Genomic DNA, 27,792 nt, shown 5'->3' on the forward strand with positions numbered 1-27,792 from the left:
TGTCATTGCTGCTCTAGCGAGAGTAATTGATTATTTGTGTGATCTCTTATCATAGTTGGATTAAACTTCTAATTAGGATTAATGCGGTGATTATGTGAATTTGATTGATGAATTTACATCCCTAGGGTCAGTCGTTTTTTATGTGATTTTATATTTGATTCTTATTTGCTTTGTTTTAATATTCATTTATTCATATTAGTGTTTTGCCTGGATATTGGTAGGGTCTTGGCAGGATTACTTAAAGTATTTTCGTTTATCAGTCCTCGTGGATACGATACTCTTCTTACTATTTATGCTATGATTACACCGTGTTAGTTGTGGTATTTTTGTTGCTAAAAAAATAGTGATCAGCTGCGATTTAGGTGTCAGGTTTTGGGGGCCTAGGGCTCCGATTGGCGGCGGCCCTATCGCTAGCAAATCGGAGCGAGAAGGAGGGAAGAAATACAAGGGTGAGGAGCGAGGGGCGATCGATGGCGTCCCCATTGCCGGAGAAGAAGGTGAGTTTCGATCTGAGCGGCCTTTTCGTCATTGACGGAAAGTTTCGATGGACTCACATCTTGCCACGCGTGGGGTGAATTTTTTTTCCCGCGCTATCGTCGCACGTCGTCGTTGATTCTTCTTCGGCGCCGTTCACCGCTCATCCCTCAGTCTGCAGATGAAAAGAGTACAAAATTTCACTTTTTTTTCTTTTTTAAAAATTACAAAAAGTATCTATTATCAAATAAGCTACAATTTTTTTTAGAATTACAAAATTTCACTCTTATTTGCATTATTTTTTGGTATTTTGTGAATCTTAATCAATGGAGTAGACTCCTTTGTATTATTTTGTGAATCTTAATCAATGAAGTAGACTCCTTTGTATATCAAATAAACAAGACAAGAACCCAATTCCCCACCCTACATAGCTAACTCCAATCTTCGAATACATCCAACAAAAAAAATGAAACTTAGCTTTCAAACAGCCAAAAACAAGAATAGGGATTGATGCGTCATACAAAAAAACTGTTAACATTATTTGAACTCCTTACCTTGCACTAAGGGTGTGTTTACTTTAATAGAAAATGTTAGAAAAAGTATATTTTCCATCATTTTCACATATTTCCTATGATGGATAATTTTCTCCGGTCAGACTGGAAATTTATTCGGGCAGCCCCTTTTCACTCATTTTCTCACAAATATTGGATAATATTATCTTATTGGGAGGGTGTGAAAATATTTTCCAATATTTCAATTTGTTTATCCATCTATTTCTAACAAAGTAAACACATGATAAAAAAAAATGAGAAAAAGATAATATTATCTCACATTTTCTTATTCATCCTTTTCAAATGAAAATTTTACTACCAAAGTAAACACACCTAAAAGTAATGAATATCTAGATGGGTATCCGACGAGAGGTGTCAGTACAAATCCATGCAAAAAAAAAATACTACAAAAGTAGAAATCAAGAGAAAAAAAAAAGGTGAGAGTAATAGCTGTGAGAGTAATTCTAATTTGTTTACTAGCTAGCAATGAATAGAGGTAAGTTTTTCAAAAGTATAGAAATCAAGAAAAGGTGTGAGAGCGTTTGGCTGCCACTGTATAACTAATCTTGATAGTGGAATGAGCCTACTCACTGTGTGTAAAAATTATACTCCAATGTAAATATTCTCTCTTGTCTGTACCTCCATTATATTTCTTTTTTCCTTCCAATTTCTCATGGAATAATTGAGGCCCTTTGTTGCTTACATATATATTCAATAAATCTCTTTTGTAAACTCAAATTACTTTTTCTTGTCTCGAAGAAAAGGTAGAAAATATAGTAGTTGTGGGGAAATGGGGTTGATTGAAAGGGTAGGGAGAATTGAGAGGCAGTGCAGAAGGATGTAGTGGAGAATACGAGCGGCGAGGAGCAGACGGCAAGTGAGGTTCCAGTATGATCCTTATAGCTATGCCATGAATTTTGATGATGGGTTTGAGAAGGAGATGAGAAGGAGGGAAGAAGGTTTTGAGGAATTTGCACAAAATAGGAGAATCTTGGTGTATGTTGTACTACTCAAGTAGCCATCTTGTTGTTGGATGAACCTAGCTAGCTAGAACAATTTTTTTTTTCAATTGGTGTTAATTAGTGCTATTTGATTAGTGTATGGGGTAGTTAAATTTGAAATTGGAAGGTGATTAAGGGTGTGTTTACTTTGACAGAAAATGTTAGAAAAAAGCATATTTTTCATTATTTTCACATGTTTCCTATAATGGATAATTTTCTCCGATCAGGCTGGAAAATTTATTTGGGCAGTCCCTTTTCACTTCTTTTCTCACAAATGTTGGATAATATTATCCTATTGGGAGGGTGTGAAAATATTTTCCAAAATTTCAATTTGTTTATCCATCTATTTCTAACAAAGTAAATACATGATAAAAAAAAATAATAATAATAATATCTCACATTTTCTTATTTATCATTTTCAAATGAAAATTTTACTACTAAAGTAAACACAACCTAATGATATTATGTGAGAACTACTTATTAGGTTCTGATTCACCTCTTGCACTCCATTATGATCACTTTACATATCTCAAGCTTTTTTTTTTTGAGCACGTATCTCAAGCTACTCATATCTTGATATCTAAAGCTTTTCTTTTAAGTACTACTATAATGATTTGGAGTGAAAATAGAGAATAAATAAATTGTCTATATTTTTTTCTACGTTGTTCGAAAAAATTATGTATGAACGTGTGAAAAGAGTTGAAAAAAAGTGAAAATACTTTATCCGTTCAATTATACGAGTTCATTTTCTTTCTTTGAATGTCTCAAATATATAAGTGGATTTCTATAAAAGGTGATGCACTTTTAAGTCATTTACTAAAACACTACTATTTATTGTTTTGATTAGCTCTAGCGTTATTGAATTATGAAAGAATAAATCAGAGATATTAAGAAGTTACTTGTATAATTTTCTTTTTCTTAATCCTTGTGGAAAAATTCAATCAGCTTATATAATTAGCACGAAGGAAGTATATGTTCTCTATCTTTTTCCATCAAAGAAAACACCCCTTTCGATGTAACGTTTAATCATTTGATAAAATAAACTACTTAATTCTCAAAATATAATGATTTTATTACTAAAATTCATCATTTCCTTATAAAGTGAAAAGTTCATACAAAATTAATAGGAGTATTTTTTTTTTCGAGCTAGTACACATAACAAGCTTGTTAAGAAAAACAATGTCAAGCTCAAGCTTAACTCATTAAGTTAATGAATGAATTTTCACTAACTCGATATTCAAACAACTCACAGACTTGTCTCGCTTACAAACAAACAAACATAGGGTGTTCATTTTTTGACAGGCACACACATAGGTGTTATTAATGATTAATTGTAAAATATTCTGATTATCCATAGATTAAACCATGGACAAGGGGTGGTAAAAGTATTCTTTAACTTTGATAAATAAAAATATTATATGCTAATCCACTACATACTTCGATTAACTCAATAATATTAAGCTTGTGATCATTTAATACTGAAATAAATAAACACTATCTCTCTCTCACACACACACTTGAAGAGCAAAGATAATCTGGTGAACCACACCAAGTGAGTTAACTAAATTGAAGGGGCAAATGTAACCTTACATATATTTCTTTGGATGAAGTTAATGCCAGGTATGATATTAGAATATACATGAGCTATGACCACAAATGCAGCACTCACTCTTAATTCCTAGGAAATAACCTCTCCTCTTCCATGTAACTTGCAACCACACCAAATTCAAACAACAGGATCTTCCAAAGCTGCAGTAGATAAGTCAATTATTCGAGGGTAAGAGGCTTTCTCGTCTAACTGGTTTTGCACCCGTATCAACATTTTCAATAAGCTCGGGAGCTTTGGATCTGTAGAACATCGCGGAAAACTGGTCAAGTCTGGAATCTAATGCAACAGTCAATGACACCACTTCCTCATAAATGCAAAACAAACTTCTTTTAAAAAGGCAAAACAATGATAAGCAAACATTTTAACCATGGAAAGGTATGCACAAAGACGCATTTTGCAAGGTTTAGGTTAGAGAATAAGTGCATCCTTTGAGGCTTTGACAGCTACAAGAAAGCCAGAAAGATATTTTTCCTGAACTCAATTTAGAGCTGAACTAGTGTTAGCTAAGTTTCAAGACAAACAGAGGGAAAAGCATAGACAAGCTGCATTTCAGTTTCATGCAGGACCGACTTTCATATCAGGATGAGATATTGCAATATGTTAGAAAACAAGATAAAAATACCATTTTTCCAGAAAATAAGTTTATATGGCAAAATTACTAATTAGTCAAAGCTAAATCAAATTACAATCAGAGATACATCCCACTGGCACCAAGCAATCAACAATATTTGAAGGACCAGCCAAATTTATAACTACGAATCGAACCAGCATGAAGAAATTATAAATCTCGTTTAAATGCTCCTGCTCCCTGGTTAAATTTGAGGGAATAGAATATTATTTTGCATAGTTCATGAGTGTATTAAGACGGTGTTTGGTTGAGCTTATTTTAGAGAGCTTATAAGATGTAAGATCTCAAGAGCTTATAAGTTGTCAAAGTGTTTGGCTGAATGAGCTTATAAGCTAGAAAGAGAAAATCAAAGAGATGAAATTGAAAGGATATATGTTGGAAAATAACAAACCATAGTATGATTATTTTTGTAATGATTGTTGCTTATAAGATTATGAAAAAATAAGTTGGGACTGATTAACTTATTTTTTGGGGAGCTTATAATTGTTGGAACTTATTTTTACATCTTATAAGTTGTTTAGAAGCTTGTTTTGCCAAATACTTTTCACGAGCTTATAAGCTCAGCCAAACATCCCCTAAGACTGCTCCACAACATGCAGAGCTATTTATTCAGAGAAAGGACCAGACAGTTTAATGTCAAGACACCAAAACTCTAAAACTTGGGCAGTAAGGACTTTTACTTGGTAATAAAGTATAACCAAGAACCAGATTCGACGTACTAGAAATTATTGTACGTCTTCTTTAATTGCATCTACTTGTAATTGCATCCAGCTGAAGAACTAACCCTTTTCATGGCTTTGACTGGTAAGGATAGCTGCATTCACCTCACTAGCAGTCTTGAGCCGTTGTGATATATCAAGCAGCTCACCAACGGGGCAATTGGCAACATCTTCAAAAGCAAGCAACGCAACAGCCCTTTCTAACTCTTCCAAAAAGCCTTGCTGCAATTACAGATATTTAAAGTGATATCAATGTAATAATGAAATTCAAATTCAAACGTCTCTCTAATGATAACAGCATAAGAATTGGAAAAGTATGATTCATGTGCAAGTAAAGAATAGAATAAGGTTATATGAAGTTGACAAATCAATTGAATACTTACGTTTCCTCTCCCCTGGGAGCAAGTTCCTCTTGAGCAAATTCTAAAGCTGCCTCAACCTTCCCATTCCGGATCAATTCTATCATCCGCTGCTGTTGGAGATGAAAAAAGAGTTGGGGATTTGTGTCCAATATCTGCAAGAAAAACAATCAAATTTATCTATAAGAAATGAAAACAAAACAAGTATGTAAGGTATCTATAAGTGTCATGCTTTAGCTCTATTTTTTTAACCCATTTGACACGAAGGAGAGAACAAAGCAAAAATATTAGCACCTCGGGGTTCAAATCATTAACTTTTTCAATATCTGCAACTATAAGGTATAGCTTCTATTATCATTGTTTGGAGTCTTTTTCTTGATTAGAATTGGGACAATAGAATTATTGTTGGCCTCAATCTGAGGAGTTTTCTTTGCAATATTTTTTTCGTTTTCCAGCATCAATCACCTTTACTCACACATATTCATACAAAATAAAATCCAAAATATAATTCATACATTTGATCAATAGGTTTCTTCTCTTCTGGAGAAGGTTTTGTTTCTTGATCCAACTCTTTGCTCTCCTCCACCTTAAGGCCCGCTTTTGCAAACCAAACTACAACATAAATTTGAAAGATTAATTATCAAAATACATGCATAAAACCACATTAATCAATCATGCCAAGAATTAACAAACACAATCCAAATTCATGTGATAAATTTCATATAAATTTTAGATATATGCATCATGCTCAAACCTTTTCCTTCATTCCCTTTATCTGCATTTTGCCTCAAGGACGTCGTTCTTGCCCTCGGATATCTTCTCGTTAGTACTAGAAGAGGACTCATCTTCTACTTGATGAGAAACCACCTCTTCTTTCTCTTCTCGATCAGCCTTAACGTCATCTTTCTTCTCTTCAATTCCTCATTCTTGATCTCTTCCTTGGCCTTAAACTCTCTGAATCCTTGTTTAAAAGGGTGAAGGAACCGGTTGTTTCATCACAGCCCATGTTGTTCCCCTTGTTTTCCCATCAATTCATCAGCACGAAGAGATCCAACTGCTTCCAGGTTGCTTCATCACACCATATCTCTTCATCACTTCTCTAAACCTAGCTGCCTCTTCCCATTTCCCAGCATTAGCATGGAGATTCGACAGCAGAATGTAAAGCGAAGGATCGTCTTGCCCTGTTTCAAGAAGAAACTTGGCAACTATATTTCCCAACTGCAGATGACCGTAGGCTGCACAAGAACTCAATAAAGTCCACCAGACACTCGGATCAATATCAGTCCCACTATCCTTGATCAGTCTCTCTGCTACATCAAGAAACCCGGCTCGTCCTAAGAGGTCGACCACGCAAGAGAACTGGTGCATCTCGGGTTCAATGCCATATCCCTTCACCATCAAATTGAAGATCCTGATGCCATCAGCGACTAAACCTGTGTGGCTGCAAGCCGAGAGGACTGCAGTGAAGGTCGCCTTATCGGGTCTCACTGCACTCGAACACTGCATAGCCTCAAACCATCGGATGGCTTCCTTGCCCTCTCCGTGCAGTGCGTGAGCAGAGATCACCGAGTTCCAAGAAACAGCATCTTTCTTGGTCATGCTGTGGAACACTCTCAATGACCAGTCCAGAGTCCCACACTTGGAGTACAACGTGATGAGGGCATTACCGAGCAAGGTGTGGAAGAAATAACCTAGCTTCAGTAAGTATGCATGAACCTCTTTCCCATGAAGAAGATCCGATATACTCGAGCAAATGCTCAAAACAAGGCTCAGTGTGTAATGATTTGGTTTCAACCCTATTTCTAGTAATTTCGAAAACTGTTGCAGCCCTTCATCTGGCAATCCATTCAACAGAAATCCAGAGATCATTGAATTCCAAGATATCACATTTCTGGAGTGCATTTGGCAGAAGACTTCGTGCGCCTTCTCTATCTCATCATTCCTAGAGAATGCTGAAAGCAATGCGTTTGCAACTTCAACTCTGCAGATGAGCGCCCTTTTTGTTACAACTGCTTGTATCATCTCAACTACCCTTATCAGATCTAAGCTTGCTAGCAAGCTTCCAATAGTAAATTCATCCGGTTCAATGCCGTTCCTCTGCATCTGAAGGTAGGTGGAGATAGCATCTTCACTCAAGCTCTCTTGAGCATAGCTTGCTATTATGGCATTCCATGAGACGATATCCTTCTCTTCCAACGTTCTGAAAACCAAACAAGCTGCAGCTAACTCCCCACAGTTAGAATACATGCTTATCACTGCATTGTTAACTTTAGTAGAGTCTCCAAAACTCATCTTAATGGCTTGGCCATGTACTTGAGTAGCGATCTCCGAATAGAAACAAGCTCCCATTACACTCACAAAAGTCAATTCAGTTGGTTTCAGACCAAGGGTTTGCATATCTTTGAACATCAAGAGAGCTTCTTGATCTCTTTCCACATTCACCAAACCTGCTATAACTGCATTGTAAGTTATCTCGTCACCAACTTGTCGCCCGATTTCCTCAAACGCACCATAAGCATCACCAGCACTTCCACAGTTGAAATACATAGTAACCAAAGAATTAACGACGGAACCCTGCCTCAAAAATCCATTCTTAAAAACCAAGCAATGGAGTTGCCTCCCAAAATCAAGCTGCCCAGATGAACATAAGCTCAAAACACTAGCAAACGCATAGTTATCCGCTTGCACATCAAGGATCCGCATTCTCCGGAAAAAATCCAACGCAATCCCCTGATGTCCATTCTCAGCACACCCCGTGATCATCGCATTCCATACTGCCACGTTTCTTTCAGGCATTTGGTCGAACACCATAAGGGCATAATCAACTTCTCCGAGCTTTGTGCAAGCCGACAAGAATGTCGTATGCGAGTATACATCGGGATCGCTTATTCCAGCATAGACCCTTTTTACCGATGCCAAGTCCCGCGTCTTGGAGTAGAAGGAAAGCAGGGCATTGGCAACGTGGGAAAAGCTTTGAAGGGCGGATTTAACGCAGAGGGCGTGGAGTTGAACGCCCACTCTGATTTGGCGGGAGTTGGCGCAGGCGGTGAGGGCGGTGGAGAGAGTGTAGTGGTCGGGTTTGAGGCGGCGGAGTGAATGGATTTGTTGGAAGAGATGGAGGGCGTCGGCGAATCTGTGGGCATGGACGAGGTTCTTGAGAAAGCAATTGAGTTTGACTAGTTGGGAGGTCGGCTTCGGGAGCTCGGATAAGGCGTTGCAGTTTCCCATGGCGGAGAAGGGTGTGGGGGTGGAGGCGCCGCCGTCAGCGGTGGTGGGAGGTGGTGGACGAGGAGGAACAGAGGGAGAGAGCAGAGAGGGAAAGAGCAGAGGGAGAGAGAGAGAGAGAAAGCATGGGGGTGGCGAGAGGGAGAGAGCAGAGGCCGGCGGCGGGGGTCAGTTGGCGGCGGCGGCGGGGGTCAGGGGTTGGGGTGGGGGGAGGGGGCTGAGTGTGAATTGTGAGTGGTTTTTGGTGTGTGTGAGTTTATTTAATTAGAGTTTAGGTTTAGTTACACAGATTAATTAATTAGATTTAATTAAAGTAAATATTTTCATTTTAAGGAAGTGGCCATTTTTAATGGGACAAATCAAAATGAAAAGGTAATCACATTGGGACGAAGGGAGTACAAAAGTAGAAATCAAGAAAAAAATAAGGTGAGTGTAATTCTAATTTGTTTACTAGCTAGCGATGAATAGTAGGTAAGTTTTTCAAAAGTATAGAAATCAAGAAAATGTGTGAGAGCGTTTGGCTGCCACTGTATAACTAATCTTGATAGTGAAATGAGCCTACTCACTGTGTGTAAAAATTATACTCCATTGTAAATATTCTCTCTTGTCTGTACCTCCATTATATTTTTTTTTTCCTTCCAATTTCTCATGGAATAATTGAGGCCCTCCATTTTTGTTGCTTACATATATTCAAGAAATCTCTTTTGTAAACTCAAATTACTTTTTCTTGTCTCGAAGAAAAGGTAGAAAATATAGTAGTTGTGGGGAAATGGGGTTGATAGAAAGGGTAGGGAGAATTGAGAGGCAGTGCAGAAGGATGTACTGGAGAATACGAGCGGCGAGGAGCAGACGGCAAGTGAGGTTCCAGTATGATCCATATAGCTATGCCATGAATTTTGATGATGGGTTTGAGAAGGGGATGAGAAGGAGGGAAGAAGGTTTTGAGGAATTTGCACAAAATAGGAGAATCTTGGTGTATGTTGTACTACTCAAGTAGCCATCTTGTTGTTGGATGAACCTAGCTGGCTAGAATAATTTTTTTTTTTCAATTGCTGTTAATTAGTGCTATTTGATTAGTGTATGGGGTGGTTAAATTTGAAATTGGAAGGTGATTAAGGGTGTGTTTACTTTGATAGAAAATGTTAGAAAAAAGCATCATTTTCACATGCTTCCTATGATGGATAATTTTCTCCGATCAGACTGGAAAATTTATTCGGGCAGCCCATTTTCACTCATTTTCTCACAAATGTTGGATAATATTATCCTATTGGGAAGGTGTGAAAATATTTTCCAACATTTCAATTTGTTTATCCATCTATTTCTAACAAAGTAAACACATGATAAAAAAAAGGAGAAAAATATAATATTATCTCACTTTTTCTTATCTATCATTTTCAAATGAAAATTTTACTACCAAAATAAACACACCCTAATGATATTATGTGAGAACTACTTATTAGGTTCTGATTCACCTCTTGCACTCCATTATGATCACTTTACATATCTCAAGCTTTTTTTTTGAGCACGTATCTCAAGCTACTCATATCTTGATATCTAAAGCTTTTCTTTTAAGTACTAAATAGTATAATGATTTGGAGTGAAAATAGAGAATAAATAAATTGTCAATATTTTTTTCTATGTTGTTCGGAAAAATTATGTATGAACGTGTGAAAAGAGTGGAAAAAAAGTAAAAATACTTTATCCGTTCAATTATACGAGTTCATTTTCTTTCTTTGAATGTCTCAAATATATAAGCGGATTTCTATAAAAGGTGATGCACTTTTAAGTCATTTACTAAACACCCCTATTTATTGTTTTGATTAGCTCCAGCGTTAATGAATTATCAAAGAATAAATATAGAGATATTAGGAAGTTACTTGTATAATTTTCTTTTTCTTAATCCTTGTGGAAAAATTCAATTAGCTTATATAATAGGCAGGAAGGGAGTATATGTTCCATCAAAGAAAACACCCCTTTCGATGTAACGTTTAATCATTTGATAAAAAATAAACTACTTAATTCTCAAAATATAATGATTTTACTAAAATTCATCATTTCCTTATAAAATGAAAAGTTCATACAAAATTAATAGGAGTATTTTTTTTTCGAGCTAGTACACATAACAAGCTTGTTAAGAAAAACAATGTCAGGCTCAAGCTTAACTCATTAAGTCAAAGAACTCGGATACCCGAATCGGGTATTAGGGTACCCTAAATTACCCGATTGAAATTACCCTACGAAATCAATTAATTACATACCTGTAATCGATCACTCAGTTTCACCAAATTAACAAAAAAGCGCAGCTTTACACATGTGTGCGGAATGAAAAATCAATTCCCAAATAGGCGCCATTAACTCCAAATATCGACAACCAAAACTATACAAATATTTTAGAAAAATAATTTTCTCACTCATCTGAAGATTGTACATAGTGAAACCATTGATGAATTTAAGAAAAGGAAAACTAAAGGTCATTGGGAATTATTTATGGAGGCGCAAAGGGAGAAAATGGGCGAAGGCTGCGCTACTGCTGCTGCGAGGCCGGAGGTTCAGCTAAACACGGTTGGCGATGGGACGGCAGAATCGTGGCACGACTAACCAGGGGGCTTAGCCCACTGGCCACCGGGTCCTCACTTAAGTGAAGTGACCCGGGTTCGATCCCTCTTGGGAACGAATTGGCGATTGGAGATATAAGGTGGAGTTTGGTGAATGGAGAGATAAGGTGGTTCTTGGAGTGGATGGGGGAACTAACTACTAACATCTAACATGACTTTGACCGATCAAAAAAAAAAAAAAAAGAATCGTGGCACGACGACGACTGTTGCTGCTGCTGCTGCGCGGTGGAGGTCACTACTGCTGCTGCGCGGTGGAAGCCTGGAGCCTGGAGGGGTTCAATTCTTGCACGGTGTGGCCTGGGTTCGACGGGAACGACGATCGGTGACGGGTTCGACGCGGAGGCGTGGAGCTGTGGAGTGGGGAGGCGCGGGAGGGACTGAGGGAGGGAGTGAGAGAATTAGGGCTGATTCGGCTGAATTGAAAGATGAAAATTGAAATTGAAAAATAATTTTATAATTTTAAATTCTGCCTTATTTTTAATCAGGTATTTCGAGTATTTTCGGGTATACCCGATACCCAATTTTTTTACACCCTAAATACCCAAACCCGATCCCGAACCCTAATTTTTCGAGTATAGGGTACCCGATACCCGATTTTTTCGGGTCGGGTAATCGGGTACCCTATACCCGAACCCTATTTTCCCACCCCTAGGTGTTCATTTTTTGTTCACAGGCACACACATAGGTGTTATTAATGATTAATTGTAAAACATTCTGATTGCCCATAGATTAAACCATGGACAATGAGGTGGTAAAAGTATTCTTTAACTTAGATAAATAAAAATATTATATATGCTAATCCGCAACATACTTCGATTAACTCAATAATATTAAGCTTGTGATCATTTAATACTGAAATAAATAAACACCCTATCTCTCTCTCTCTCTCTCACACACACACACACTTGAAGAGCAAAGATAATCTGGTGAACCACACCAAGTGAGTTAACTAAATTGAAGGGGCAAATGTAACCTTACATATATTTCTTTGGATGAAGTTAATGCCAGGTATGATATTAGAATATACATGAGCTATGACCACAAATGCAGCACTCACTCTTACTAATTCCTAGGAAATAACCTCTCCTCTTCCATGTAACTTGCAACCACACCAAATTTTTCCTCTTATCATCAAACAACAGGATCTTCCAAAGCTGCAGTAGATAAGTCAATTATTCGAGGGTAAGAGGCTTTCTCGTCTAACTGGTTTTGCACCCGTATCAACATTTTCAATAAGCTCGGGAGCTTTGGATCTGTAGAACATCGCGGAAAACTGGTCAAGTCTGGAATCTAATGCAACAGTCAATCTCACCACTTCCTCATAAATGCAAAACAAACTTCTTTTAAAAAGGCAAAACAATGATAAGCAAACATTTTAACCCTGGAAAGTTATGCACAAAGACGCATTTTGCAAGGTTTAGGTTAGAGAATAAGTGCATCCTTTGAGGCTTTGACAGCTACAAGAAAGCCAGAAAGATATTTTTCCTGAACTCAATTTAGAGCTGAACTAGTGTTAGCTAAGTTTCAAGACAAACAGAGGGAAAAGCATAGACAAGCTGCATTTCAGTTTCATGCAGGACCGACTTTCATATCAGGATGAGATATTGCAATATGTTAGAAAACAAGATAAAAATACCATTTTTCCAGAAAATAAGTTTATATGGCAAAATTACTAATTAGTCAAAGCTAAATCAAATTACAAGCAGAGATACATCCCACTGGCACCAAGCAATCAACAATATTTGAAGGACCAGCCAAATTTATAACTACGAATCGAACCAGCATGAAGAAATTATAAATCTCGTTTAAATGCTCCTGCTCCCTGGTTAAATTTGAGGGAATAGAATATTATTTTGCATAGTTCATGAGTGTATTAAGACGGTGTTTGGCTGAGCTAATTTTAGAGAGCTTATAAGATGTAAGATCTCAAGAGCTTATAAGTTGTCAAAGTGTTTGGCTGAATGAGCTTATAAGCTAGAAAGAGAAAATCAAAGAGATGAAATTGAAAGGATATATGTTGGAAAATAACAAACCATAGTATGATTATTTTTGTAATGATTGTTGCTTATAAGATTATGAAAAAATAAGTTGGGACTGATGAACTTATTTTTTGGGGAGCTTATAATTGTTGGAACTTATTTTTACATCTTATAAGTTGTTTAGAAGCTTGTTTTGCCAAACACTTTTCACGAGCTTATAAGCTCAGCCAAACATCCCCTAAGACTGCTCCACAACATGCAGAGCTATTTATTCAGAGAAAGGACCAGACAGTTTAATGTCAAGACACCAAAACTCTAAAACTTGGGCAGTAAGGACTTTTACTTGGTAATAAAGTATAACCAAGAACCAGATTCGACGTACTAGAAAGTATTGTACGTCTTCTTTAATTGCATCTACTTGTAATTGCATCCAGCTGAAGAACTAACCCTTTTCATGGCTTTGACTGGTAAGGATAGCTGCATTCACCTCACTAGCAGTCTTGAGCCGTTGTGATATATCAAGCAGCTCACCAACGGGGCAATTGGCAACATCTTCAAAAGCAAGCAACGCAACAGTCCTTTCTAACTCTTCCAAAAAGCCTTGCTGCAATTACAGATATTTAAAGTGATATCAATGTAATAATGAAATTCAAATTCAAACGTCTCTCTAATGATAACAGCATAAGAATTGGAAAAGTATGATTCATGTGCAAGTAAAGAATAGAATAAGGTTATATGAAGTTGACAAATCAATTGAATACTTACGTTTTCCTCTCCCCTGGGAGCAAGTTCCTCTTGAGCAAATTCTAAAGCTGCCTCAACCTTCCCATTCCGGATCAATTCTATCATCCGCTGCTGTTGGAGATGAAAAAAGAGTTGGGGATTTGTGTCCAATATCTGCAAGAAAAACAATCAAATTTATCTATAAGAAATGAAAACAAAACAAGTATGTAAGGTACCTATAAGTGTCCTGCTTTAGTTCTATTTTTTTAACCCATTTGACACGAAGGAGAGAACAAAGCAAAAATATTAGCACCTCGGGGTTCAAATCATTAACTTTTTCAATAGCATCCTCCACATTACCACTCTGCACAGCTTTCTTAACTGCCATACGATCAGTAATGGTTGCAAGATCTATGTCCGCTATTTACTAATAAGGAAATCCATATGTGCTTAAAACTACAGACAAGTCATGTATGACATGGAGTCAAAGAAAATTGGGCACCGAAAAATTCAAAGAGGATACGCTCTGTCCCAGATTCAAGTCTAAATTTTTCAGCAGCTTCCACGTAACCCTCAGTAACCAGAAAGTTCATAACCAATTTATTCATATCGTCTTTTCTAACTTTAACATCCTTGAGTTTTTTCTCCCACTCTACTCTGGTTATAACTTTCTTCGATGTAGCCTGCAAATAGAAAACCAAGTACACAAATAAAATGCATTGGCACCAACAAGTTCGATGCACAGAAAATCATCTATAATAGCACAGAAGCACCAGAAAGAAAGTCAATGGCACAAAATAATTGTATAATCAACCTAACAAGTTAAAATGCCCACTAATTACAGAAACAATATGTAATAAGTTCACGAAGTAGATTTCAAGTACATTGCAGGTTAAATATCATTTTACACATTTATAATATTACACAAAATGAACCAAGACCATTTCTACTGTTGCCATCATATGCATAACCCAATCCCTAAAAGAAGCAATTTCTTCATATTCTTGAAATAAGAAAAAGTAAATGTTCCTCAGCATTTTTCCTTCACAAGTTTTCTTCTTTTTATGATATTCTGCAATGCAATAACCATCCCAAAAACCAGTAACTACAAGAAGTTTATACAAAGAAAACCTACTCGCACTGAATATTTAGAAAACACTGCAATAAAATAACCCCATAAAAATCAAAACTAAAATTGAATACGAAATGCCATTCTAAATAATTTGCACACCCTGAAGCGTATTACAAGCCCATAACGAAATCGAACATCATATGAATAAAACGTAGAAATTTTGATTAACAAGGAGCACATATTAAACCCAAATAATTTATCAAACGAAATGTGATTCTTTTACAATTAGAGAAATTCAATTTTCTTTGGGCGAGGAGAGAGATGGAGAGTGAGATGATTTATTTACCATAGCTTGGATTTCAGCGAGTTCGCGAATGACAATCCAAAACAATGACATCAGTATTAATCACCACCGCCCCTCGTCTTCAGCCCCCATGTAAAAAAAAAAAAAATAGGGAACATTAACACTAATTTCTCCCCTTGATTAACCTTTGGTAACAAAAAGCAATTTTTTTCACTCTGTTACTGTAACTATTTTAGTCAATATTTTGTCTAGAAAACAAGAAACAAGGCTGTAAATTGATTGCCTCCTCAAAAAAAAAAGGGGGGGGGGGGGGCTGTAAATTGATTGAAAAAAATACTGCTATCTGCTACGACCATCTACAATGGTTGACGCCATTTTTGTGTGATTAAAGCACTGTAAAATACAACTCAACTATTAAAAACCCACACACACACGTAATATGATGTTCAAGTAAACCAAGGTTTATTACCAGTGTATCCGTCGAAATTCGATTCGACAGGAAAAAATATTTTATATTGTTATTTAATTACTCATATTATAATTTATAATTATTTTATATTATTTTTATAATAATGGCTAATGACGTATCAAATATCTTTATATAAATTATTTTTATAAATAATTTAATTTGATTAACTTAAATAAATAGTAGTACTACATTTTAAATTATATTAATCTCAACCATTGATGATGAGTGATATGTGCAAAGTAGGGAAATGATGCAAAACAGAGGAATCGACTCCACCAGCGGAATAAGCATGGCAGAGGAAGTACACTCGTCAGAAGAAATTATCCTCGCCAGAGGGATCTTACTCACTAAAGGCATCTCACGCGCCAGAGGAGTCACCCTTGCCAGAGAAGTCACCTTTGCCAGAGAAGTCACCGTCGCCAGAGAAACTACCTTCATCAGCGGAACCGCCAAAGACGCGGAAGATTTCCCGCGTGAAGACAAATTTACCGACATGCCCTTCTACCACGCCAAGCGCATGAACCATAGATGATTTTATCATTTTGCCCTCCTATGTAATCTATAAATAGAGCCTGAGCTCGTGCATTGTGACTACGCTATCTCTTACTTTGGAATATAACAGCTAGTTTTCTCTTGAGCTCCGATTTTCCAACTGTTTACTTTACTTTCTCCGATCATCTACGCTAGGTATAATCATGTTTATTACTCTTTAGATTAGGTGTTGGTTTATAGTTTCACCAACTGGCGCCGTCTGTGGGAAGGCTACTGAGTTAGGATGTGAGTTTACGGACGCCGGCGCGGGCAGATCTGAAATTCCAATCGGGTTTGCACGCGTCGGTACCGTGGGAGCCGATAATTCGGACACCCAGATGATTGCGAGCTGTTAATTACGTTTTCTCGGGTTGATATGCTTTCAATTCTTTACGATCTGTGTTTAATTATGCTTTTGGTGCATGGGGAAAGGTGGCGAAAGTCATAAATCATGAATTGGGGGAATATGTGTTTATTTACCGATTGATCGGTTCAGTTATGGGTGAATACAAAGTTTCTTCGTAGGATCGGGATTTTATTTATAGATCTGATGTTTATACCGGTGAATTGTGGAATATCGCTCTGTTTCTGCTTGAATTGGGTTTCGGTTGACGATTTATGGGGTTTCGCTTCGGTAGAATGCTGTTGATTGGGCTTGTGTTGTTGATTTATGGATGTTTTTCGTTTAAGGGTAATAATTGTCGATATTTCTCGTGTTTTTGTGGCTAATCTTCGTTTTCTATCGGTGAACTATGGGGTAATGACTTGTTTCTGTGATGATTGGGTTTGCACTGTTAATTTGCGACTATATTTCGACTGAGGATGATAATTGTTGGTGGGCTCCATATTTTCTTCGACTAATCCTTGTTATAGGCTCTGTTTAGCACGTTATATTGCTAATCCGGCTGATTGTCATGATAACTCTGTTGTTTTTGGGTTTCTGTGGTTAAAATAGCACATGATCGTGATAATTTCGGGTTAGGATGTGCGTTTTCGTGCAAATTCTTTATTATATATCATGCTTAACGTTTTGCGCTAACAAGCTTTTTGGTGGTTGTTATGTTTATGCCCATCTTTGGATATCTTACTTTGGTTTTCTGGACATTCTGTTTCCTCTGCCGGATCTTGATAAGAGTATACAGGGGATATTTCTGTTATTCGGGTCCTGCTATTATAATCTGTACCCTGGGTTTATTTCCCAGTGTATAGAGTCACCTTGAGGGAATTTTTTAACGGCCTCTGCGCCGGTGCTTGGAATTTCTCATATCGGGTTTTCAATCAGTAGGGGAGGCTCTATCCATTTGTTATCTAGATTTCTTCTCACTTTGTTTTTATATAGGTACTATGGGATCCTCTGATGCTCACCGGAACTTGGAGAAGGAGTTTGATTCTGCTGCTGTCACTACCGAGGTGCCTACCTCACTGTTCACTGGTCTTCAGGGTAACCCCACTTTCACTGTGCCACCGGGCTTTCAGGCCATCTCCGCCACTCCGACAACAGGGTTGAACGTCAACACCCAGAGGTTTGCTCTGGTAACACCAGGCTCTGATCTGCCAAACTTGGCTCCCACGTCGGGAGGGGGGTCGCTTAACTTCGGGCTTGCGGAGCAGATGATGGCATTACTCAGCTATGCTAACATGCATCAGGCACTGGGAACTCCGATGCTGTCTGTTATCCCCACTGTAGCTCTCTCGACTGGAGCGGCCAACCCGCAGGGCACTGAGGCCCCGCCTCTCGCTGCTCAGGAGGCGAACATTTTGGCAATCAACAAACAGGCTGTGATGCCTGGGGAAATGCAAGGAAACACTGCTGACAGAGAACTAGCCAGACCAGAGGGGAGCCGTGTTAGGCTCAACAGTGTCGTCAGGAGGGAGAGGGTTGACGAGTCGGATAGTCAATCCGTCTCCCTTGTGTTTGAGGAAGAGAGACCGAAGGAAAAGGCACGGTTGAAAAACCAAGTGTCACAGCTGAAACACCAACTCGAGAATCTGGAAGAATCGTTGAGGGAGAAATCCCGGAGGGATGACAGGGGACAGAGGTCAGAACGGTCGTACAGGGCAGAGAAGTCCCACCGCCCAGAGAAATCACGATACACCGAAAGATCAGAGGAAAGAGAGCTGGAGTATTCTTCCGGCAGGCCAGGACACCGGGCTCACAAGCGTCACGATCGTGACGCGCCAAGGGATAGAAGGGAGCAGGGAAGGTACAAGGAGGACAAGAGGGCCAAGACTTCAAGGTTTCATCCTATCAGCAACCGCAGTCCTTTCTCTGATGATATTTTGGCAGACACTTTACCCAGGAGCTATAAACCCATCTCGCTAGATTACGATGGCACTACCGACCCAGAGGTACACCTCAATCGTTTTGAGGGGTTGGTTACTCTGCATATGTATACGGAGGGCATCAAGTGCCGCATCTTCTCCACTACTCTCACTGGACCAGCCCAGCTATGGTTCGGAACGCTCGCACCCAACTCTATTCACTCTTTTGAGGATTTACAGATCCGCTTCTTACGTCAGTTCGCAAGCTCGCGAAGGGTGGGGAAGTCAGCTCTGTCGCTGATGGATATCAAACAAGATCAAACTGAAACATTGAGAGAATACACTGCTAGATTCAACTTAGCCGCTCTGGAAGTGCCAGAGGCGGAATCTCATATTAAGAATTGTGCCTACGTCAGAGGGCTCAAGCCGGGGCTTTTCTTTGACGAGCTACAGATCCGACCAGCGAGGGATTTCGATGATATTATGGCAAGGTTGTCAGGCTATCTACAGTTGGAAGACGCCAAGATGGCAAGAAAAGCGGAAAACGATAAACATAAAGCTAAAAGAGCTGAGGAAGCCCCAGAGAGACAGAGACATCAGGATAGAGCACCATTCAGAGGATTACCTCCGAGGGTACTGCCACCCCAGGGAGGAATGCCGCCCCAGCAGCAACGTACCGTGAATGAAGTCACGCGGTTTACTGAATACACGCCTTTAAATAAACCTCAGGAGGAAATCTTTCATTTGGTAAAGGATCAACCATTCTTTCGGGCACCGGGAACCTACCAGGATGGGCCACCACAGGAGGGGCCCAATAATAAGCTGTGTGAGTATCACAACTCTTTTGGACACTACACAAAACATTGCGGACATCTCAAGCATCAGTTAGAGCTACTGGTGCGCCAGGGAAATCTCGACCAGTTCATTGACAGGGGAAATGAGGGCCAGAGGAGGAATGATCAGAGGGATCATAGAGATCAGAGGGATCAGAGAAACAACCGTGATCAGCGACAAGAACAGGGGAATCATAGGGATCAGAGAAATGACAATCGGGATAATCGTAGGGAAGGGCCCGAAAGACAAGTACCTCATCCCCATATCGGAGGGAAGTCCATATGATCTGTGGAGAGAATGGAACGCCCACATCAAATAGGGCTAAGAAACAAGTGGTCAGAGCAGTAAAGTCAGGATACTACCACAAGCAGGTTATGGAGGTTACAACCGCGGCATAAGAGCCGATGATCACCTTTGGGGCAGAGGATCTACGTACATTAATGTACTCGCACGATGATGCACTGGTTATTATGGCAGATATTTCCGGCTGTATCATTCACCATGTCTTCGTAGACTCGGGCAGCGCGGTGAACATCTTATATTGGGAGTGCCTTCAAAACATGGGAATCGACGTTCACATTGAGCCAACGAATGCCCCTTTGTTTGGGTTCGGAGGAGAAATGGTCATGCCTCTGGGTTATGTGGAGCTACCGTTAAATCTCGGCACTACGGCTGCTAATAGCAAAACTAGGATGGTGCGGTTCTTGGTGGTTGACAAACATGGTTTTCGTACCTCAATTCCACATGTTTTGTTGTCATTTCCCTTCATGTTTTGCTTGTGAATGCTTGTTTGTGCCCGAATATTTAGTTTTATGAAGATTTGATATCTTGGTGTAGTTTTGGAGTAATTTCAGGAACCATCAATGATTAATTGGAGGATTTTGAAGATATGAGATTGAATTACGTCTCGAGAGGAATCCGTGAGCGCAAACGGCGACCAAATCCGAGTCCGGACGAGGGAGAACGGAGCAAAACGAGCGGCCTGCGCAATACGCCCAGTAGCCCGCGGTCACCACCCGCGGCCGCGGGGTGGGACCGCGGGTCAGCTGCCCCCGACTCAGGAGACTCCCGCGGTCGCGGGGTGGGACCGCGGGTCCCCTGACTCTCCCCCACGTTTGCCGGCTTCGGGCACGGGCCAGGACCGCGGGAAAAGGGCGGAGCCTCCCCAAGTGGGCCCCAGTCGGGTTTTTCACCCCTTAAACCCCTTTCTCCCCCTTTTCCTCACACTATTCATCATCCCCAACATTCAACACACCCATTTTTCCATCTTCCCCAATTCCTCCACACCAAACCCTAGCCTCCATTACCACATCTTTTTACCAAGATTGAATGCATTGAAGAGGAGAGAAGATTGAAGAAAGCTCATTAATAGGATTTGTCACTTCTTACTCTCTCTTTCATTTATGTATTTCTTTGATTTAGGTTTGTTGTTTGTGAACATGTTTGGATAAAATCCCCCATTGGTTTGGGGATTAGGCTAGTTGATTATGTGATGGATTGATTATTATGCTTAATATATGTCTTGATTATTTCCTTGTTATTATCTTTTCAAGCCCTAGCTTTAATTCTTGTATGGATTGTTGGTCACTTTCTATGCATTTCTAATTTGTGATTTGAATTGGGAGAGGATAATCATAATAGATTAGGAGCTTGAAACATATTGACTCAATAAACCGGGAGGTTGAGAGTTGGGTGAGAGTTTACCGATCCTTTGTGCTTTTGGGAGTTATAGGTTAGAAGTTGACCGGGGACGGCAACTATGACCCGTAATCTACCGTTTTAGTCGTCCGGGAGGGGGCTAGAACTAGTGGGGAGATCACTCTAGATAAATAGGAATATCAAGACTAATATTGAGCTAATTTGAAGTCCATTGCTAATCCATCGATGCCTAATCCCTAAACCACCTTCATCACTTAATTAATCCACTTTGTTTGATTGTTCTTATTTTGTCTTTGAATTTGTTAGTTAATCAAACCACTCACCTCCTTGTTTAGTCTAAATAGCTCTAGCATAATGACTTAAGGTAATCACTAGAATTTGACTACTAATCCTTGTGGAATACGACCTTGCTTCCCCCGGCAACGGCGCCAAAAACTTGTTCGCTATTATTTTTACTATGCCGCAAGTATACGGTGTAGTAGAGAAGAGAAATAAAAGTAAACAAACATGTGAGCATGAATTGGTGTCATTTCAAGGGCTTCAAAAGAAAAATGTGGAGAGTGAGTTCTCTAAATTCCTTGAGATCTTTCGGAAGGTACACATCAATATCCCACTTGTTGAAGCATTGCAACAAATGCCCAAGTATGCAAAATTTCTCAAGGAGGTCATATCCAAGAAGAAGAAATGGGAAGAATTTGAGACGATCAACCTCACCGAAGAATGTTGTGCCGTTCTTCAAAAGAAGCTACCCCTCAAGATCAAGGATCCCGGGAGCTTTACTATTCCATGTGATATTGGTAATGGCCGTTTTGGAAAGGCCTTGTGTGATTTGGGAGCAAGCATAAATTTGATGCCTCTCTCCATCTTCAACAAGCTTGAAATAGGAACCATTAAGCCAACCACGATTGCTTTGCAAATGGCGGACCGTTCCGTTTCATATCCAAAAGGGATAGTGGAGGATGTCTTGGTGAGGGTTGACAAATTCATTTTTCCGGTGGATTTTGTGGTGTTGGATATGGTTGAGGACAAGGATGTACCTTTGATCCTTGGACGTCCATTCTTTGCGGTGAGTGATGGCATGATCAAGGAAGAGAAGAAGCTCAACCTTGAAGAAATCTTAATGAAATTCATGACGGCCACTCAAGCCCACATGACGAGAACCGATGAAAGGTTAGAGGCTCAAGCAACCCAATTGAAAATGCTTGAGATGAAAGTGGGACAAATTGCCGAATCCTTAAGCAACCAACATCAAAAGGGGCAATTTCCGAGTAACACCGTTGTGAATCCAAAAGAACATTGCAAGGCTATCACTATAAGAAGTGGGAAGATACTTGAAGAATCTAAGATACCTCCGAAAGTCAAGAACAATGATGAGAACATTTCCTCACAAATGCAAGGCGATAAGGAGGAGAAGAAAGATGTGTACAAGGCACCACCACCTTATTGCCCACCAATTCCATTTCCTCAAAGACTTCAAAAGAAAAATGTGGAGAGTGAGTTCTCTAAATTCCTTGAGATCTTTCGGAAGGTACACATCAATATCCCACTTGTTGAAGCATTGCAACAAATGCCCAAGTATGCAAAATTTCTCAAGGAGGTCATATCCAAGAAGAAGAAATGGGAAGAATTTGAGACGATCAACCTCACCGAATAATGTTGTGCCGTTCTTCAAAAGAAGATACCCCTCAAGATCAAGGATCCCGGGAGCTTTACTATTCCATGTGATATTGGTAATGGCCGTTTTGGAAAGGCCTTGTGTGATTTGGGAGCAAGCATAAATTTGATGCCTCTCTCCATCTTCAACAAGCTTGAAATATGAACCATTAAGCCAACCACGATTGCTTTGCAAATGGCGGACCGTTCCGTTTCATATCCAAAAGGGATAGTGGAGGATGTCTTGGTGAGGGTTGACAAATTCATTTTTCCGGTGGATTTTGTGGTGTTGGATATGGTTGAGGACAAGGATGTACCTTTGATCCTTGGACGTCCATTCTTGGCGACGGGGAGGGCCCTAATTGATGTTGCAAAGGGCAAGCTCACATTGAGAGTGAATGATGAGAGTGTTACCTTCTCAATCCACAAAGCTCCCAAGCACAAAGATGGGTAAGAAAGAATGAGAGTGGAGGAATGCAAATTGATGCAAGTGATTGAACCTTGCATCAACATGAAAGAAAAATTGAAGGGAGAAAGGAAAGAGGAGGAAGCCCAAGGCTTGGAGTTGAAGCTTCTCCCCACACACTTGAAGTATGCATTCTTTGGTGAGAATGAGATACATCCAATGGGGCAAGACCGTGTACTCCAACTCAAAGAGTTAGATGAGTATCACGCATTTGAGAAGTCAAGCCTCTACAAAGAGAGGACAACAAGTGCTAATGACGAGATGATGCACAAACGGGAGTTTGCACCCGATGATGAAGTCCTTCTCCTCACCTTCCGTCAATCACTACCTCCGGAAAAGCCAAGATCAAAATGGACGGGTCCTTTCAAAATCAACAAGGTTTTCAACAATGGAGCAATTGAATTGAGAAAGAAGGATGAAAGAACCTTTGTGGTTGAGAAGGAAAGAATCAAGGCATTTTTGCCCTTGAAACCAAAAGTTGAAGTGTTCGTTGGAACCACCCCCGAGCCATAACACCATCATGGAGACGTCTAGCTCATGACGTTAAACTAAGCGCTAGTTGGGAGGCACCCCAACAAGGTACCCTTTAATTTTTGTATGGTTTATTTTTTTTTATATGTTAGTTTTTTTTTGTGAGTCCGAGACAACTTCTCCTTCTCTTTTCTTCCAAACTCATTTTCACTTTGTGTGAAATAAGTTTGGGGGGAGGGGAGAGATGGATTAGTTGTCTCATCTATCTTAAGCTTTACTTGTTTTTGTTTGTTTTAGTATTGTTGTCTTGTTTTTGTTATTGTTGAATAAATGAAAGCTTGAGAGTTAGTTGGGTTGATATTTTTGTTTTTGTTTTGCTTGAGATAATTGTATCAAACTTTGTGATGTTGATTGAATGTCATTGGGCTTATGATATGAATTGTTTCTTGGAAAAATTGTGTGTATCACTTGTGGATTATGCATGAAAAGTTTGAACTTGTGACAAGTGAGTTAAATGTTTTGCCTCCAAGAACTTGATAATGAGCTTGTAAGATTTGAGCCATTGATTGTCATATTATCACAATCTCATTTCATTCTTGAGTGTAAATCAATTGAACATGTTCGTTAATCTCTAGAACTTGCCATAAGTCCTCTCTCAAAAAAATAAAAGTAGATGTGTTATGAATGTTGAGATGATTGAAGGCCATCTTTGCAAACCACTTAACCCAAATCTTGTCCAAATTCTCATATGATCATAGTTTACCCACTTTTGTGCCTTATAACTTTTCTTTGAATTAACCAATGATGGGTAGAACTTAGATTGTTAGTGATGGCTTTGATGAAAAGGTTTGGGAAATGATTGAAATTGCTTATCAAGCTTTGATTGAGTGAAAATCACTAGTCCCCTATGAGCTTAGAAAGAAAAAGAAATGAAAATGAATGTGAATAAAAGAGCATAAATGGGAGTGATTTGCCTTTTGAATCATATCATGATAAGTATCACTAAGAGTGAAAAGAAGAAATGTGGGGATTTTGGTTTTTGATTGATAAGAACAATGGTGAATATGACATATTCAATTTGGGAATTGTATGGGATATGAGTCACTTTGCCTATAAACACCTCACCTCACCAAAGAGCTCTCATTGCAACCTGAATAGAAGCCCTTTTTGATCTTTATTTGTAACACATTGAAGTATAGAGAGTTAGGATAAATGGCAAGCTTATGGTAGATTGCATATTTGTTTCAATTTGAGTACAAACACGTCCATTCTAAACACTTGAGAGTTGAGTGCGTCATTGAAACATCCACTTTGTTAGGATTCAAGCTTGGAGGTTATAATATTGAACTCATTATCACTTGTGACTTCTTGGAATGCATTTCTACTTGTGATGCACTTTTGAAAGATTTTTTGTAAAATTTGAAGCCCTTGAAATGACACCAATTCATGCTCACATGTTTGTTTACTTTTATTTCTCTTCTCTTCGTCGTTTGGGGACAAACAACACTTTAAGTTTGGGGGGTTGACAAACATGGTTTTCGTACCTCAATTCCACATGTTTTGTTGTCATTTCCCTTCATGTTTTGCTTGTGAATGCTTGTTTGTGCCCGAATATTTAGTTTTATGAAGATTTGATATCTTGGTGTAGTTTTGGAGTAATTTCAGGAACCATCAATGATTAATTGGAGGATTTTGAAGATATGAGATTGAAGTACGTCTCGAGAGGAATCCGTGAGCGCAAACGGCGACCAAATCCGAGTCCGGACGAGGGAGAACGGAGCAAAACGAGCGGCCTGCGCAATACGCCCAGTAGCCCGCGGTCACCACCCGCGGCCGCGGGGTGGGACCGCGGGTCAGCTGCCCCCGACTCAGGAGACACCCGCGGTCACCACCCGCGGTCGCGGGGTGGGACCGCGGGTCCCCTGACTCTCCCCCACGTTTGCCGGCCGCGGGCGCGGGCCAGGACCGCGGGAAAAGGGCGGAGCCTCCCCAAGTGGGCCCCAGTCGGGTTTTTCACCCCTTAAACCCCTTTCTCCCCCTTTTCCTCACACTATTCATCATCCCCAACATTCAACACACCCATTTTTCCATCTTCCCCAATTCCTCCACACCAAACCCTAGCCTCCATTACCACATCTTTTTACCAAGATTGAATGCATTGAAGAGGAGAGAAGATTGAAGAAAGCTCATTAATAGGATTTGTCACTTCTTACTCTCTCTTTCATTTATGTATTTCTTTGATTTAGGTTTGTTGTTTGTGAACATGTTTGGATAAAATCCCCCATTGGTTTGGGGATTAGGCTAGTTGATTATGTGATGGATTGATTATTATGCTTAATATATGTCTTGATTATTTCCTTGTTATTATCTTTTCAAGCCCTAGCTTTAATTCTTGTATGGATTGTTGGTCACTTTCTATGCATTTCTAATTTGTGATTTGAATTGGGAGAGGATAATCATAATAGATTAGGAGCTTGAAACATATTGACTCAATAAACCGGGAGGTTGAGAGTTGGGTGAGAGTTTACCGATCCTTTGTGCTTTTGGGAGTTATAGGTTAGAAGTTGACCGGGGACGGCAACTATGACCCGTAATCTATCGTTTTAGTCGTCCGGGAGGGGGTTAGAACTAGTGGGGAGATCACTCTAGATAAATAGGAATATCAAGACTAATATTGAGCTAATTTGAAGTCCATTGCTAATCCATCGATGCCTAATCCCTAAACCACCTTCATCACTTAATTAATCCACTTTGTTTGATTGTTCTTATTTTGTCTTTGAATTTGTTAGTTAATCAAACCACTCACCTCCTTGTTTAGTCTAAATAGCTCTAGCATAATGACTTAAGGTAATCACTAGAATTTGACTACTAATCCTTGTGGAATACGACCTTGCTTCCCTATATTGCAACTACACCGTATACTTGCGGCGTAGTAAAAATAATAGCGAACAGTGGTTGACATGCCAAAGCCCTCCTACAATGTGATACTTGGTCGGCCTGCATTGATGGCGTTTAGGGCAGTGATATCCATGTTCCACTTGAAAATGAAATTCCCCATCGAGGGGGGGAGAGTAGGAGAAGTTTGTGGTGATCAAACAACGTCAAAAGCTTGCCATGTGCAAATGCTTACACATTCAGCGGGACAAAAAAGGGAAAGAGTGACAGAGGGATTGGACACACGGAAGAGGGGGAAGGTGGGCGAGGTGAATGCCTCGGCAGAAGAGCGCCAGGAATTGGCAGATGTATTAAAAGACAGGGATAGTACAGAAAAAACCGCGTTGGTGTCTACCAGCGATGTCTGCAACATGATCGAATTGTTCCCAGGAAAAGAAGGGTTTCAGACCAAAATTGGGTCTTCTATGAGTGATCAAGTCAGAGACGGGCTCATTATTTGCTTGCGCAGAAATGCGGATGTGTTCGCGTTCAGCACCGCCGATTTAAAGGGCATTGACAGAGGGTTGGCAGAGCACTGCCTTAATGTGGATCCTAAAGTTAAGCCAGCAAAGCAACGAACAAGGAATTTTGGGGCCGAGAAGGACGCTGCAATAAGGGAGCAGGTCTATGGGTTGTTGGAAGCAGGGCACATTGTTGAGGTGCAATATCCGGAGTGAATTTCAAACGCGGTGATGGTACCAAAGAAGACAAATACTTGGAGGATGTGTGTAGATTTTAGAGATCTGAACGCTGCTTGCCCAAAAGACCACTATCCTCTGCCGAGGATCGACCAACTGGTGGATTCCACTTCGGGATGTGCTTTATTATCCATGATGGACGCGTATCAGGGATACCATCAGGTTAAAATGAACAGAGGAGATATTGCTAAAACGGCTTTTGCCGTCTGTTGCGGGGTTTATGGCTGGAAGAGTATGCCATTCGGTTTGAAAAACGCGGGGGCCACATATCAGCGGATGATGGAGAAAATTTTCAAGGAACAGCTCTCCAAGAATATCTCGGTGTATGTGGATGATATGCTTGTGCGGAGTATAAGGGCAGAGGACCATGTCTCTGATCTCGAGGAAATCTTCACTGTGGTTAGAAAGCATAAGCTTATGTTGAATCCAGCAAAATGTACTTTCGGGGTCACAACAGGCAAATTCTTGGGCTACAAGGTTACCCCTGCAGGGATCGAGGTTAACGCAGAAAAGGTCAAGGCCATCATGGAGATGACACCACCCAGAGGGATCAAGG

At 39.7% G+C, this 27,792-nt stretch overlaps 2 protein-coding genes and 1 pseudogene across 3 annotated transcripts; all 3 read right to left on the reverse strand.

The window, feature by feature from the left end:
- Nucleotides 1-3,557: 3,557 nt before the first annotated feature.
- Nucleotides 3,558-6,186, reverse strand: LOC131008450 (protein GID8 homolog; annotated as a pseudogene).
- A 72-nt stretch (nucleotides 6,187-6,258) lies between these two features.
- Nucleotides 6,259-8,771, reverse strand: LOC131013394 (pentatricopeptide repeat-containing protein At3g49740-like). The gene has a single exon (XM_057941462.1). It carries the CDS (start codon nucleotides 8,567-8,569, stop codon nucleotides 6,377-6,379), a length of 2,193 nt encoding a protein of 730 aa, XP_057797445.1. The 5' UTR covers nucleotides 8,570-8,771; the 3' UTR covers nucleotides 6,259-6,376.
- A 3,329-nt stretch (nucleotides 8,772-12,100) lies between these two features.
- On the reverse strand, nucleotides 12,101-15,738 carry LOC131013408 (protein GID8 homolog). Of its 2 annotated transcripts, none has more exons than XM_057941483.1 (6): nucleotides 15,302-15,738; nucleotides 14,407-14,566; nucleotides 14,197-14,303; nucleotides 13,926-14,057; nucleotides 13,608-13,764; nucleotides 12,101-12,434 (listed from the first exon to the last, which is right to left on the reverse strand). In XM_057941483.1, exons 1-6 carry the CDS (start codon nucleotides 15,350-15,352, stop codon nucleotides 12,313-12,315), a joined length of 729 nt encoding a protein of 242 aa, XP_057797466.1. In that variant the 5' UTR covers nucleotides 15,353-15,738; the 3' UTR covers nucleotides 12,101-12,312. The 2 variants fall into 2 exon arrangements, with proteins under 2 accessions (XP_057797466.1, XP_057797465.1); XM_057941482.1 differs by lacking the exon at nucleotides 15,302-15,738 and adding an exon at nucleotides 15,115-15,284.
- Between the last annotated feature and the right edge of the window lie 12,054 nt (nucleotides 15,739-27,792).

The sequence above is a fragment of the Salvia miltiorrhiza genome, chromosome 2 (assembly GCF_028751815.1).
Source record: "Salvia miltiorrhiza cultivar Shanhuang (shh) chromosome 2, IMPLAD_Smil_shh, whole genome shotgun sequence".
Taxonomy (NCBI): Eukaryota; Viridiplantae; Streptophyta; class Magnoliopsida; order Lamiales; family Lamiaceae; genus Salvia; species Salvia miltiorrhiza.

Excerpts from the sequence above, each read along its gene's own strand:
- LOC131013394 (XM_057941462.1), bottom strand. The coding sequence starts at position 8,569 with ATGGGAAACTGCAACGCCTTATCCGAGCTCCCGAAGCCGACCTCCCAA.
- LOC131013408 (XM_057941482.1), bottom strand. The coding sequence starts at position 15,195 with ATGTGCTCCTTGTTAATCAAAATTTCTACGTTTTATTCATATGATGTT. Across the intron at positions 14,304-14,406 it reads ACTTGAATCTGGGACAGAGC|CGGACATAGATCTTGCAACC; the intron begins GTATCCTCTTTG and ends ATTAGTAAATAG. Across the intron at positions 14,058-14,196 it reads TTAATGATTTGAACCCCGAG|ATATTGGACACAAATCCCCA; the intron begins GTGCTAATATTT and ends TTTTTCTTGCAG.